This window comes from Colletotrichum aenigma (genome assembly GCF_013390185.1).
Source record: "Colletotrichum aenigma strain Cg56 chromosome Unknown KSG_Cg56_contig05, whole genome shotgun sequence".
Classification (NCBI taxonomy): Eukaryota; Fungi; Ascomycota; class Sordariomycetes; order Glomerellales; family Glomerellaceae; genus Colletotrichum; species Colletotrichum aenigma.
Window position 1 is genome coordinate 727,221 of NW_023500911.1, and position 13,165 is coordinate 740,385.

The 13,165-nt window shown below is 51.6% G+C and overlaps 4 protein-coding genes across 4 annotated transcripts; 2 read left to right on the plus strand and 2 right to left on the minus strand.

Annotated features, from left to right (window-relative positions):
- Window positions 1–1,165: 1,165 nt before the first annotated feature.
- On the plus strand, window positions 1,166–2,869 carry lolP1-9 (Cytochrome P450 monooxygenase lolP1; the record flags this gene model as incomplete). Its single annotated transcript, XM_037323096.1, has 4 exons — window positions 1,166–1,373; window positions 1,427–1,626; window positions 1,677–2,678; window positions 2,735–2,869. The coding sequence occupies 4 exons, from the start codon at window positions 1,166–1,168 to the stop codon at window positions 2,867–2,869; spliced, it is 1,545 nt and encodes a 514-aa protein (XP_037177362.1).
- Window positions 2,870–3,051: 182 nt separating this feature from the next.
- set5-5 (SET domain-containing protein 5) lies at window positions 3,052–4,373 on the minus strand (the record flags this gene model as incomplete). Its single annotated transcript, XM_037323097.1, has 2 exons — window positions 3,052–3,571; window positions 3,622–4,373. The coding sequence occupies 2 exons, from the start codon at window positions 4,371–4,373 to the stop codon at window positions 3,052–3,054; spliced, it is 1,272 nt and encodes a 423-aa protein (XP_037177363.1).
- A 3,744-nt stretch (window positions 4,374–8,117) lies between these two features.
- CGCA056_v007850 (uncharacterized protein) lies at window positions 8,118–9,398 on the minus strand (the record flags this gene model as incomplete). The annotated part of the gene is made up of 1 exon (XM_037323098.1): window positions 8,118–9,398. One exon carries the CDS (start codon window positions 9,396–9,398, stop codon window positions 8,118–8,120), a length of 1,281 nt encoding a protein of 426 aa, XP_037178116.1.
- An 819-nt stretch (window positions 9,399–10,217) lies between these two features.
- UGT80A2-1 (Sterol 3-beta-glucosyltransferase UGT80A2) lies at window positions 10,218–12,874 on the plus strand (the record flags this gene model as incomplete). Its single annotated transcript, XM_037323099.1, has 6 exons — window positions 10,218–10,335; window positions 10,383–10,541; window positions 10,601–10,752; window positions 10,805–12,427; window positions 12,482–12,620; window positions 12,684–12,874. 6 exons carry the CDS (start codon window positions 10,218–10,220, stop codon window positions 12,872–12,874), a joined length of 2,382 nt encoding a protein of 793 aa, XP_037177989.1.
- Between the last annotated feature and the right edge of the window lie 291 nt (window positions 12,875–13,165).

Consider the following 13,165-nt stretch of genomic DNA (forward strand, 5'->3'; position numbering starts at 1 on the left):
AGGGTACAGGATGTTATGACAGATGATTACAAGATTACAATTTGAAAAATAGAATTAACCTAATGCATCACACGTCAGAAGGACTTTCTGGAATCAGTGATTTGCTGCACAACCTGGCTCCAACTAGTCGGTGATGTCTTAAGCTTATGCAAAGCTAAAGTTTGACCCCTGACTGTGCGTGCATCCGGTGAGTTGGCGGTAGGAGAATGAGTGAAACAGCCTTCGCTCTGGCATTCGGGCAGAATTTCTGATGATCTACGGTGAAGGATTGAGAGACCCATACCCAAACGGGCTCCGCCTCTCATTGCAAAAATCCAGTACAACACCTCGCATTCGGAGAGGGTCATCTAGACCAGTTTCACTGTGAACGAGGCTACGAGAAGAGAGCATCACGACAGCTTGCCAAGACTAGCTACGACGAGTCTCAAACCCCCTCCTCAAATGCCTGCAGCAGGATTTCATGACTTGGACACGAAAATCCCCTCCTCCTCCCCCCACCTTGGCTCCATTCCCGGTGAAGCGGCAATACCTGTGATGACCCCGATTCGGTGCATTAGCCCTCCCCCCCTCCTCCCAGCTCCCCGTAAGCCTATCCTCAACGACAATGGATATTCGCGGTTGCGGTGCGGTTCCCATTCGCACTAATTGGAACCCAGCGGCGCTATTGGGCGCGCTGCAATGCAATGCACGTCGTACCGACCCGACTAAGGCACCTCGAAAATTGGGAATGCGACATTCCGTCTGTCGGAGTCGCAGTGTGCTGGCCGGCTTGGCTGGGGCTTGCCTTGCTGCTGACCCCCCGTCGTCCGCTTGGCTGCATTCGGCAATACCAGCATATTAGCCATCGACCAGTCGGTATCGTCACGTCACAATTTGTGGCATTTCTTGACAGGCTGGTGCTGAGCGGTATCAACGGGCGTTAGGGCGTCGGCTAGAGTGGGCGATGGTAGCGCGATGGATCCCGACTGGGCAAGCGGGAAAGCCACGTTGCGTGTGATGAGAACGCCATCCGGGGGCGAGCCCCTCATGGAAGCCAGGAAAAGGATGTGAACGGGCATGTATAGACGAGGGCTTGATAAGTATGAAGAGGTGTCCCGAGTCCATGGTCCCAGGACGCAGTTGTGCTTCTGTCTTTCGCATGCTTGCATGTGTCTCATTCTGCAGTATGACTGTCATTTCTCACTTGTACGACCTTCGGTGGGCGGTCTTGGGTGTTTTGCTGGCTGTGTACGTTGGCAAGAAGATTCAAGCATACAACCGACTCAAGGCTTTCAACGGCCCTTTTATCTCGGGGTGGTCTGAAATCTGGCATGTTTTTGCTATTCTGAGCTTCAAGTCGCATTTGAAGTATCATGAGGTGTGCAAGAAGTACGGTACGTCGGACTCACAGCCATATGTCCTGTGACGCAAGGCTAACACTTTCAAGGGTCTATCGTGCGCGTCGGACCCAATGACCTGGTCACATCGTCGCCGGAACTTTTGCTGCACATGAGCGCTGTCCGCTCACCGTACACCCGGACTGAGTGGTTCTATCGAGCTTGTCGCGTACGTCCCGACAAGGATCATGTCTTTAGCGAAATGGATGAAGAGAAACATAAGCAGCTGAGGGCAAAACTAGGTGCTGGGGTAAGCAGGAAAAAGCAAGCATCACTTTACTCTATTAACAATATTATCAGTACTCTGGAAAGGAGAATCTTGCACTAGAAGATTCGGTCGACACCCACGTCTCTGAACTACTCGACCTCATCCGGTCAAAGTACCTCTCAACAGAGGCTTCAGCAAGGCCTTTGGACCTTTCTCAAAAGATTCAATATCTGACGCTCGACGTAATCAGCCACATTAGCTTCGGCACTCCCTTTGGTGACTTGAGCTCAGATTCTGATGCCTACGACATTGCCAGGTCAGCTGAGGAAGGCTTGACAGCAGTTACTGCCATTATCGCCTTGGGCCTGTATAAAGTCTTGCAGAACCCCTTTGTCGCGCGCTACATTGGTATCAAGGAGACCGACTCCTCGGGATATGGCAGAATGACTGCCAACGGCAGAGCAATCATCAAAGAACGCCTCTCCCGCGATACGGAAAAGAAGTCCGACATGATCGCTTCGTTCATCCGGCATGGAATGGATGAGGACGACATTGTTTCCGAGGCGACGCTGCAGATGATTGCCGGCTCGGACACAACTGCAGCGTCGCTGAGAGTGGTGATGTTATACCTCCTTACCCATCCTCGCGTCTATGCCAAGCTTCAAGCTGAAATCAATGTATTTCATGCGGACAAGCAAGTGCATGAGGCGTCAGGTATCATCTCGGATGCCAGCGCTAGGAAGCTAGAATATCTGCAGGCTGTCATCAAAGAAGGCATGCGCGTCCATCCACCTGTCACTGATTCAGTGCCCAAGAGGGTGCCTGATGAGGGCGACACGGTCATTATTGACGGAAGAGCCGTATTTCTTCCCGGTGGAACGAACGTGAACTATGCGGTCTGGCCTCTGCATCTCAGCAAGGACATCTTCGGGGAGGATGCTGAAGAGTTTCGACCGGAGCGTTGGTTGCTGGAGACGAACGAAAGCAAACTTGCGACTATGAACAAGGTCCATGAGCTTGTGTTTGGATACGGCAAGTACCAGTGTCTCGGTAGGCCAATTGCGATGATGGAGATTGGCAAGACTGTCTTCGAGGTAAGAGAGAAGTCTTCTCGACTAAACAATTGTGCTGCTAGCTAATCCCTCCGTAGTTGATCCGGAATTTCGACTGGTGTCTTGCAAAGCCGGACACACCTTGGAGGGAGTCTAACTACGCCGGCATATTCGCACATAGTAACATGTGGGTCCTAGCGTCAGAGCGGCAAAGGGGTTTGGCAAACGTGTAACCAATCCATTTCCATCTTTCTTCCTTCTGAATTCTGATGACGTGCATACGCATGTAGTCTGGGCTTTGGCGCTTGGTTGGTTGTTGGTTGTTGGTTCTTAACAAGAAATTGGAAATCAGACCAACTCATTGGCTGCAACTTCATATTTAACTATCAATCGCTAATACAAGATTTTTACTCGCCTATTTTCTCTTTCCCCAACTCCAGTGTTGGTCGGGCCTGTGTGCCAGCGCTCTCATATCGGTAAGCTCCTTCGCCTCTGGTCCTTTCTCCAGCAGCAACTGCTCAACGGCCTTCTTAGCATACTCCGCAGCCTTCTCTTTGTTCTTAATTGAGTTGTAGTTCAATCCAGCGAGCCTGTAAGCTTCGTAGCCGTGGGACTCGTCCAGACGTTCTTGCTCGTAGAGGGTGATGAGCAACTCGATCATGTCCTCCTCGAAGTTGGGAAAGTTCCAATTGCTCAGGTCCTGCTCAATCTGCCACATCCGGTACAGACGATTGTCTGAATCGCGGATCAAAGGCGGTGGGAGGCTGCAGTGGTTGCAGGTGCAGCCGAATCCCCAGTTACGCTTCGCGCGGTCTTGGCGAACCTGTCGTGAGCTGAGCGAGTCCACGTAGGAGATTGTGAGCTCTTCGCCGGGTTTGATGTCTCTAACGGCATGGGTGTAGTGCCGGAGATCCGAGTCGATGTAGAAGGCGACGCTGACTTGGTTAGACATCATGGAGTACAGCAACCAGCGGGTAAAACTCACTTTGGTCTGCAGTCATGATTGTATCGAGAAACTTCGGGGTAGTTTCCAAAGTGATGACCATCCCTGATGCCAAGCCTCAGTTCAAACGAGTTGGTATGAACAATATCATGAACCTTGTGGCCACCAGATTGCCCCATCTGCTCCATGAAGATCTTGCGGGTGTCTTCGGGTAGGTGGCTGATGGCAACATCAAGAAGTCTGTACTGGTTCTCCAGGTCAACATCATCAATGAACCGCCGATGGATGACGACGGCTGGAGGATGAGCCATGATGCGTTGTCCTCTCTTGATGTGCTGATTCGCGATGACCCCCAGTCCTTTCCCCGGCATCTCAACGATGCGAAAAAGGTTACTGTCACCCTGCTCCTCATCTCGCGCTGGCTTCGTGAAGGCCGATATATGCGACGCTTCTTCGGCATTGTACGCGGTACTCACGAGTACGATTCCGCGGCCATTCGCAAAGGACGGTCGCGAATACGCGCAGTAAGCACCCGCGCAAGAGTGAGGGCCATGCCACCCTTCGTCCGAACGCCAGATGTCTTTCTTGGGCTGCTTAGTCGTCCGGTTGTTGGCGATTCCGACGAGGGGAGGTGCTTGCGCCGACAAGATCGAGCCCTTGCCACATGCTAGTGAGTAGTCGGGGAACAGCGGGCTTGCCGCACAGAGATCAGGGATTGGAACTTGGTTTTTGAGGTGGTGTTTCTGCGCGACTGCGCAGGATGCCCAAGAGGCGAGCAGCAGAAACGACTTCATGATGAGTACCAATGAGTTTGATTGAAAAGAGATGAAATGAGAAAGAAACTGATATTATTTGGAGGAAACGGTTGGAGGCAGTCGGAAGGTTCTTGGTGCGGCGGCCTCGATGTTTCAAGGATGTGTTTCAAGATCTCCGCACCAAGGTCCGTGGGTGGTTGTAGTTCCTGAGCTTATTGCACACCTTAAACAAGAGCTGCCCCTAGAACGTTACTAAAAATTGCTGGGAAAGTTACACTCCACCGTCAAAGCTACCTCTGCACCGAGAGCAAAATTGGGAAGCCAGTCAAACTGCTGAGCGGGGTTGTCGAGGCCTGATACCAACTCCGTGAGACCCGGATTTTACATAATTTACTGGGCCTGCATACCGCTCTGTGGTTTATGAACACACAAGCACGCTTGCCATCTTTCGGGATCACTTCCATTGGATGCATGGCTGTTGGCGTATTATGCGTTCCATTCGTGCTATAGCAAAGTACTACCTGCAATTCGACCAACAGAACTTCTCAACAATTTTTAAAGACGTTGTTTGCTGGATAATATGTTTTTGATCTGTAGTTGCCTGCGATATCCAGCGCTGAAAGGACTAGGTGCTGCCCAAGACACAACATAAGTGAAGTCAGAATAGAAGACTCTGTAACGAATGGGGCTTGGTAAAAGGCTTTAGTAAAGGTCATAGTCGTAAGGCATGACTGGCTTGAATGGGTACAAGATGACTTTGTTGTTGAAACACTTGCTTTTGCTGTGGAGGTTGCGAGGCACCACCGGCGGGTTTGTATATATACCTACCTTATATGGAAGTGTTAGTGAAGCCATAGAGGAGGGATGTCTGAGAGCTTCGTGCGCCTCTACTGCTTCTTGCCTATGTTATCAACAGCATCATAATGAATAGCAGTCCATGTTTAATAAGCTTAGAACTAGGAAAGTTAGCAAGACCTGTTAAGAATTCAACTGTTATCATCTACTAGTAGGTAATCAGCCCTGATAACAATCATCGGGGATGGATTTACGGGAGATTTCTATCGTTTGCGTACCTAGTTGCCCACCTCTCACCTATTCTAGTATGATTTCCTCCGCTGTATTAAAGAGGTCCCAAATATTGTCTGACTACCATTGTATTTGCAAAAGCCCATATCGTTGGTAAAGTGTGTTCTCCCCTCTCTTCACTAATAACCCAACGTACCAGTCTTCATCATCCGCATCGGAGCCTAGAACTAACCATGATACACTAGTACCTTTATCTAAACCCGCTAGAAACGATTCGTACAGTGTGTCATGTTGATTGGAGCGCTGCGCATCCAAACTCCCAATGACCCGGCCATTTATCCACTCCCCCAAGCCATCTTTGGTCGAGGCCGTGATTGAATTATCGACCCTCTGTAGAAAGACAATAATCAATGGAGCTCTAATATACAGTCCAGAATCGACGCCTTCTATCAGAGACATATTTCCGGGATGCACAGGGAACAGTGGTGGCCGCTGTGGGTGGTCGTCACGGACGAACCCAACTTCGAGTTCATGAAAGTAGACCTCGCAGTTTGAGGCCCAGCTCCAGGTGGGAAACTGGGTCTCGACATGCTTTGGAGGTCGTTCGTCGTCCTCCACCAGATGATCAGATGTATGGTGCCATGCAAGTCCCTGTGCGATGCTACTTCGAAATACGCCATGAAAATATTCAGCCCCACAGCGCTGGACGAGTAGACTGGCAATCCCGTGAATGGCGTACATATACGGTCGCTTTCGTATGTCAGTTGCTTCGATGAATAGCTTTCAACAAGCTGATACCAACCAGCGTAGCCGGGGCCTTGGTCATCGGCTACTGCTAGAGCCTCTCGGGGCTCAGGATAGGTTGGAATTCGGTTTAACCTTTGGAGCCTGCCTTCAATGAAGTTGGAGCTTTGACATTCGAGATAAACCCCATTCAAAGTCCAGTGTAATAGACGCCGAGAAAGCACTAATTCCTGCATGTACCAGCCGCGTTCCATCAATGGTGATTCCAAGAGCACATGCCTCAGGTCAAAATCCCTTTCTTTCAACTCCACAAATACTGATCGCGATGTTGTGCTAGATGCGAGTTCCAAAGTAATGCGTGGAACAGGAAATTTACCTAGTGGCCGTTCGGTGAGAAAACCTTCCGAGCTATCGCGCGCAAGGGAGGCTGATATGCAGCATTGTGCATTGGCATAGTAGCCTCTCATCCTCACGGCCTCTAGTTTGAAGTCTCCAAGATCGTCTTCCGTTTCTTGGACGATACAAATTGCATCAACCCAAAGGTACCGAAACCCCATCATTCTTGTCAGCATGATTGCATCCCTTATGGTCTTAGGTAGCATTGCTGTAGAGAATCCGCATAAGCGGCTCTCCAGGTTATTCCGAGTCGTTTTGGCGCTCTCGTTACTTTGACCCAGCAGTAACTGAGAATCAAATACGGATTCGCCGCTGATTTGAAGTCCGTTTCGACAAGTCGAATTGCATCGTCCTCAGCTTCGCCGACATCAATCAGTCGTGTTGGGAAGATCGTGGCGTCACCCGATAGTCCACACCAGCTATGATTTTCTCGATGCTCATAACAATCCTTCATCCACGGTAGTATTCGTTTGTCGACTAGCTTTCTCAGGTCATCAGACATTGATCCTGGAGAAAAACCTGGAAGATATATTTATGAGTGTCAAATTTCGTCATGGTACGTTGTTAACTTACGTTCAACTTGTCGTTTCTCTAATATCTCTGACTGTTTCCATTCGTCGGTTTTCAAGCGGACAAATTCAATGTGGCCATAAACATGATCTGAGGTGCCTTCCGCTTTCAATTCCAGGAGGTCGTTAGTTTCGAAATTATGAACGCGGATTGAGAGTGATGCGTCAGACAGAAATTGTAAGCCTAGCTCATTTGCACATTTGTGGGTGTTGATAATACAACCCCAGAAGAGTTGACAAAGGTTACAACCTGCAGCGGCTGATTCTTCAAGTGCAAGAAAAGTTTTGTGAGGCGGATCTGCGTCGTAAATTTTGCTGTCCACAATTGGGGGCTGTGGCCATTTGAAAAGTTGGCATGAAGCGCATAATTGCACAGGGCCAGTTCCAGTGGGTGTAGTGGACATAGTCACCTCGTGTTTTTGACGGGATGAAGAGTGCTGAGCTGCCGCATGCCGCACGGCGAGTCGTCACACATATAACATAAATACGAGACCCCGCATCCCCACATGTGATATGCGTTGTCAGCACCCGCTGCCTCTTGCGCCTTACTTGAGGGCACAGGATTATACAGACACGATCTTTTAACTGGATGAAGGTACTGGCCGTTGGACTCGGTGATTGGAGTCTCTGAAGCGTGCGCCTGTGGGAAAGGTACCGTGCAGGAGCTGCGACATTTAATGACCCAATCAGCTGTGCCACCGCACATGTTTTGTAAAGTGGCTACGGTTCTGACATATGTTGGGCCCAAGTGGAAGTACCCGACCACCCGACATGGCCCAAGAGTTTGGGTATTCGGGGGAATACTCAAAGAAATCTCAGGGTAACATGAAAGGTTAAAAAGCTAACGTAGCCAGTAATAGGCCGAAGCAGAAAATGTCTTGCCAGTTGCCACATTTCGCTAATAACTTAGATCAGTCAGCTGAATATCAAGGTAACATAACCGGAACGAGGCTGACATGTTATTTCCAGGCAGAATTACAAAGAGTACTACAGCTGAGCCCTGTTTGCATTGGTCGACGGAAGTCTTTCTCTCACCGCGCCTGTTAGCCTATGTTTTGAACTCGACAGTGACTCTGACCCCAACGGGACGGCCCGTGTCGACCAGCCTCGCCTTCAACTCCTTCGCCCTTTCCCCCTCACCGGTAACCTCGCCGACCTCTAGTCTCAGCTCCTTCAACGAGGGCGGCCGACTTTCCAAAAATTCCATGATCTTCCATTCCAGAGTCTCCCATCTCGCCGCCTCTGCATGACCGCCTTCACAGTTGAGATCATCCCACTGATATTTCCACCACGAAGCCATCTCATTTGTGATTGTTAGCACCTCGAGGCTTTCCGGCAAAATGTCGATGAGATCAGAGGCACCTTGCGTCTTCCAGCCAAGAAGAACGGGTAAGGAAATGGCTAGATGAGTCAGGCTGGTGAAGTCTTCCAGCGAACCGATCGAACCGCGAATGCCCCAGGGTCCTGGCCCGCCACAGTCGACGGCCGTTGACGACCACAAGGTCAATGACAGCGATAGTTCCTTGAGTGATTCCTTTAGAGGTGCCAGAGCAGTTTGCAGGGTTTCCAAGTTGAGCCATCCTTTAGCGTAGTCGGCGTTGATAGCGATATCGACTCGCAAGGCTTCGAGAGTTGGGGAATTTCGAATAACTGTGGCAATGTTGTCTTCTATGAGTTGGCATCTTTTCAAGACCAAGCTCTTCAGTGTCGGTGCGGTAAGCAATGAAATCGGCTTAATCGGCTTTCCGCCGTCATCCACTCTGTGCAGCTCAAGCGTCTTGATCGAAGGCAGGCCGAAGAAAGGCAGGATGGATTCTGGGTAGATGCAGTATCCGGAACTCTTCGTAAGATCACGGTCGGGGATCGGTATGCTAAGTTGAATTGTTTCAAGGCTGTTGAGAACGGAGCTGTTGTTCGAGGAGGATATGAGCTGCCCTAAGGTGCACAGGAATGGGTCTCCGGGAGGGCGAGCTTTGCCTCCGTCATCGTAAGTGGCTCGGTCAAAGGTCTGTATCTCTAGGGTTGTCGATGATGAAAGACGAGACACGACAGCAGCTATGACATCTGGCAGTTGAAGCTCTCCAGTAGCATCGTCCTGCAAGTTGGCCAGCCATGATCCGAGGATAGCTCTTTCCTCCTCGTCGAAATTCTGGGTGCAAAATTCTTGTCCAAGGCGTTGTGTGCTACGCCTGCCCCGCAGCGTCACACTTCGTATGTTGTTGATTTGCGCGGCATTTCGCACTATAAAGCGTATTTGGCTGATGACTTTGGGTATTGAGCCATCATGACTCCAATCCCAGCAAATTTCATCCTCAATATGTGTCGTCATTTTAGACCTCGTGGTACTTTAGTGTTTTGTTTGTGATGATTGTGAATGCCCCACAACGAAGTTACTCCAAGGCTCGAGTGGACATCTTGCCGCAGCATTCTGCCCTGTATCCGGGCGTCATGTTGGGTGGAATCCCCTGTAAATTTAGTTGCTCACTGGCGACGGGATGCCATTAAACACCCCCGGGCTGCTCCATCTAGGTCGGCCAAGTGCTGCCGGCTGGGCGGTCGAGCTTGCCAGACGGGGCCGTGCGTTCAAGCCGAAAGAATCCGGCGATAATTCCGTCCAAAATCATTGTCATTCCGTCAACCCAACCCCGACATCCTCAGCCGCGCATAGCTTCTGTCAATACGCGCCAAACGAAGCCAATGTGGCGGGACAAGCGGGCTAGTCCCGAATGCAATGTAATAACACGACTAACGCGAAGTATCAAGGCGATGAAATCCCAGAAGCCGAGGATTACGAGGCCCTCGTAACGTCGAAACCCCACGCCCATCTCCACGTGCATTGCCTACGTATCGCGCGCCGAACACGGCCATCCCGAACCAGCGAGGAATCCTTCTTTGCTGCTGCCATTCGTCATGAGTGGGCGATGCAATTCTCTAGGATTGTAGCGAAAGAGCGTGAGCCCCCGGCGGCGTTCCGGCAATGGCTGAAATCTCCGCTTTCGAGTGCCGTTTGCTGAGGGAAACGCCGCCGGGGTGGCTTGACACTCCTTTCGGACACCATCCTAGCCACACAGGATGTGATATAAACCTTTCACCAGGTCCTTCAAGCCTTGGATAGCGATGTCTCACTGGTGCAATTCATCTTTCCAACATGTCTGATTCCAAGAAAACCATGAGCTTCGAGACGGACGAGTCGCTTTGCGACAGCCCCCCTCCCTATGAGCTTCACTCATCAGGCGCGCTTCTTTCTAGCGCTGCAGCCATATCTGGTAGGCTCATCGCTGCCATGTGGTGCTTCTTACTAACCATCAACCAGCCGATGGTCAGGTCAACATCAACTTTCAGTCGGAGTATCCTGAGAAGCTTGCGGAGGAGCTTCCACCTTTCCCAGATGATGACGATGCCACTGCGCCGACATTCAACGATGAGACGGTTCCTCCTCTCAATGTCGTAATTCAAGTTGTCGGCAGTCGTGGTGAGTGGAAAATATTCTTCATCAATTGGAAACAATCGTACTGACTTGCTGCGAATTAGGCGATGTCCAGCCCTTCATTGCTCTTGGCACAGCTCTTCGCAGATACGGCCATCGCGTACGGCTTGCAACCCACGATACCTTTGCCAAATTCGTGACCGATTCCGGACTGGAGTTCTTCCCCATAGGCGGCGATCCCGCAGACCTGATGTCGGTATGTATAATCCCTACTATCGGTCCAGTGTACATGACTAACCCCGTCGAAGTACATGGTCCGCAACCCTGGATTGATCCCATCGATGGAATCACTAAAGGGCGGTGACGTCGGACGGAAGCGCACCATGATGAGAGAGATGCTCCACGGATGTTGGCGGTCTTGCATCGAGCCTGACCCCATCAGCAAGGAGCCATTTGTCGCAGACGCCATCATCGCCAACCCTCCGAGCTTCGCCCACGTTCACTGCGCTCAAGCATTAGGCATACCCGTCCATATCATGTTCACCATGCCTTGGACTGCCACCCGCGCTTTTCCGCACCCACTCGCCAACATTCAACGTGGCGACAACCTCGAGCCTCAGACAACCAATTGGCTTTCCTATGGAGTCGTCGAGTTGATGACATGGCAAGGTCTCGGCGACGTGATCAACTCCTGGAGACGCAAAGACCTCGAGCTCGCGGCGATACCAGCAAGTATGGGACCGGGCATCACCACGTTTCTGAAAATCCCGCACACTTACTGCTGGTCACCGGCTGTTGTCTCGAAACCTGCTGATTGGGGTCCGGAAATCGACGTCTGCGGCTTCTTCATGAGAGACGAGCCTTCGTTCAACCCGCCATCCGACCTAGACGCCTTCCTCGCATTAGGCCCCCCTCCCCTCTATGTAGGATTCGGCAGCATCGTGGTAGATGACCCCGCCCGACTGACAGACATCATCATCGCAGCAGCAAAGGCTTGCAATACTCGCGTGATCATCTCTCGGGGATGGAGCAAACTCGGCGAGGGGAAGCCTAATACGGACGACGTCTTTTATCTAGGCGATTGCCCGCACGAGTGGCTGTTCAAACGGGTGTCAGCAGTGGTTCACCATGGAGGAGCAGGGACAACAGCGTGCGGTCTCATCAACGCCAGACCGACCATCATCGTGCCATTTTTCGGAGACCAGCCATTCTGGGGTCGTGTCGTTGCCGGCGCAGGTGCCGGGCCTCTGCCAATTCCTCAGAAGGAACTCAGCGTGGAACGCTTGACCGAGGCAATTCAATTTTGTTTATCGCCAGCGGCGAATCAGGCTGTGAAGCAAGTAGCTGACATCATGCGACGGGAACGAGGCGTGGACACTGCCGTCGAGTCTTTCCGTCGCAACATACCGGCCGCCAGCCTTATTTGCGACGTGCTGCCTGAACAGCCTGCCGCCTGGGTGTTCGAGGCCAAGAGCAAGTCTGGCCGCAAACATCTCAAGCTGTCAAACCAAGCCGCCACATATCTGATCGACGCGAAGAAGATCAAGTCTTCCGACTTGAAGCCCCTCCGAACGAAAGAGTACAACACCGACGTCACGCGATGGGACCCCATTACCGGCGGTGCGTCGTCACTCCTCGGGACGGTGACCGACTTCACCGTCGCGTTGGGCGGCACTTTCATCGACCCGTGGAAGGAGTACAAGCGCTCAAGAGCCTCTGGTCACGAAGCTGGACGAGCCAGTGGTTCAGCTGCATTGGCTGCTGGAAAAGGATTCGCCTCCATGACGGGAGCCGTCGCCAAGGGTGGCCTCGTAGACATGCCACTTGCGCTCACAGAAGGTCTGCACAACGTTCCGAGGCTCCTCGGTGACAAGCCTCGTGATAATGGCAAGGTCGAAGACTGGAAGAGTGGAGGTGTCGTAGCTGCAAAGGTGAGTCGAACCATCACATAGAACCAACTGTAACTGCCTCTAACGAGACACCAGACCTTTGGAACAGGCTTTTACGACGGCATCACCGGTGTCTTCACCGATCCCTACAAAGGTGCAAAGGAGGGAGGGGCTCTCGGGCTGATGAAGGGTGTCGCCACAGGCTCTCTCGGTCTTTTTACCAAACCAGGCGCCGGTAAGTAAACAAACTTCGTCCCATCCTCGACTGTGTCGGTCAGAGCTGACCCGTGGTGACCAGGGATGTTCGGGCTGGTGGCGTACCCAGCACAGGGAATTCATAAATCCCTCAAGTCGAGGACGGGACGCGACCATACTGTGTGGCAGGCAAAGTCTGACCTTCTAGACCATGACCGGCGGAAGCAGCGCGAGGATTCCCCCCGCGCCGGAAGCAAGGTCCTGCAGGTGTTCGATGCCTACTTTGTGCAATAAAGTCGCATGCGGAGTGTATCATTTGGGGCGGCCACTTAGACAATAGCATTACCAAGCGATTGGGTTTCTACTGCACGTTTCTGGGACTTTCTTGGCGTATCTGAATGTACTTGGTGGTTCCATGCATGTGAGAGACATTGATCTGGGGCAAGAAAGGAAAGGGATCAGTGAGAAAGCACAAAGCTCATAGTCGATTCGAGGTCCATTGGAATCCCGCCGATGGCTCAATGCCTTACGATTTGCGACGAGAGTAAAGTCGCTTGAAAACAGAGTTGAGCATGATAGCGTGTC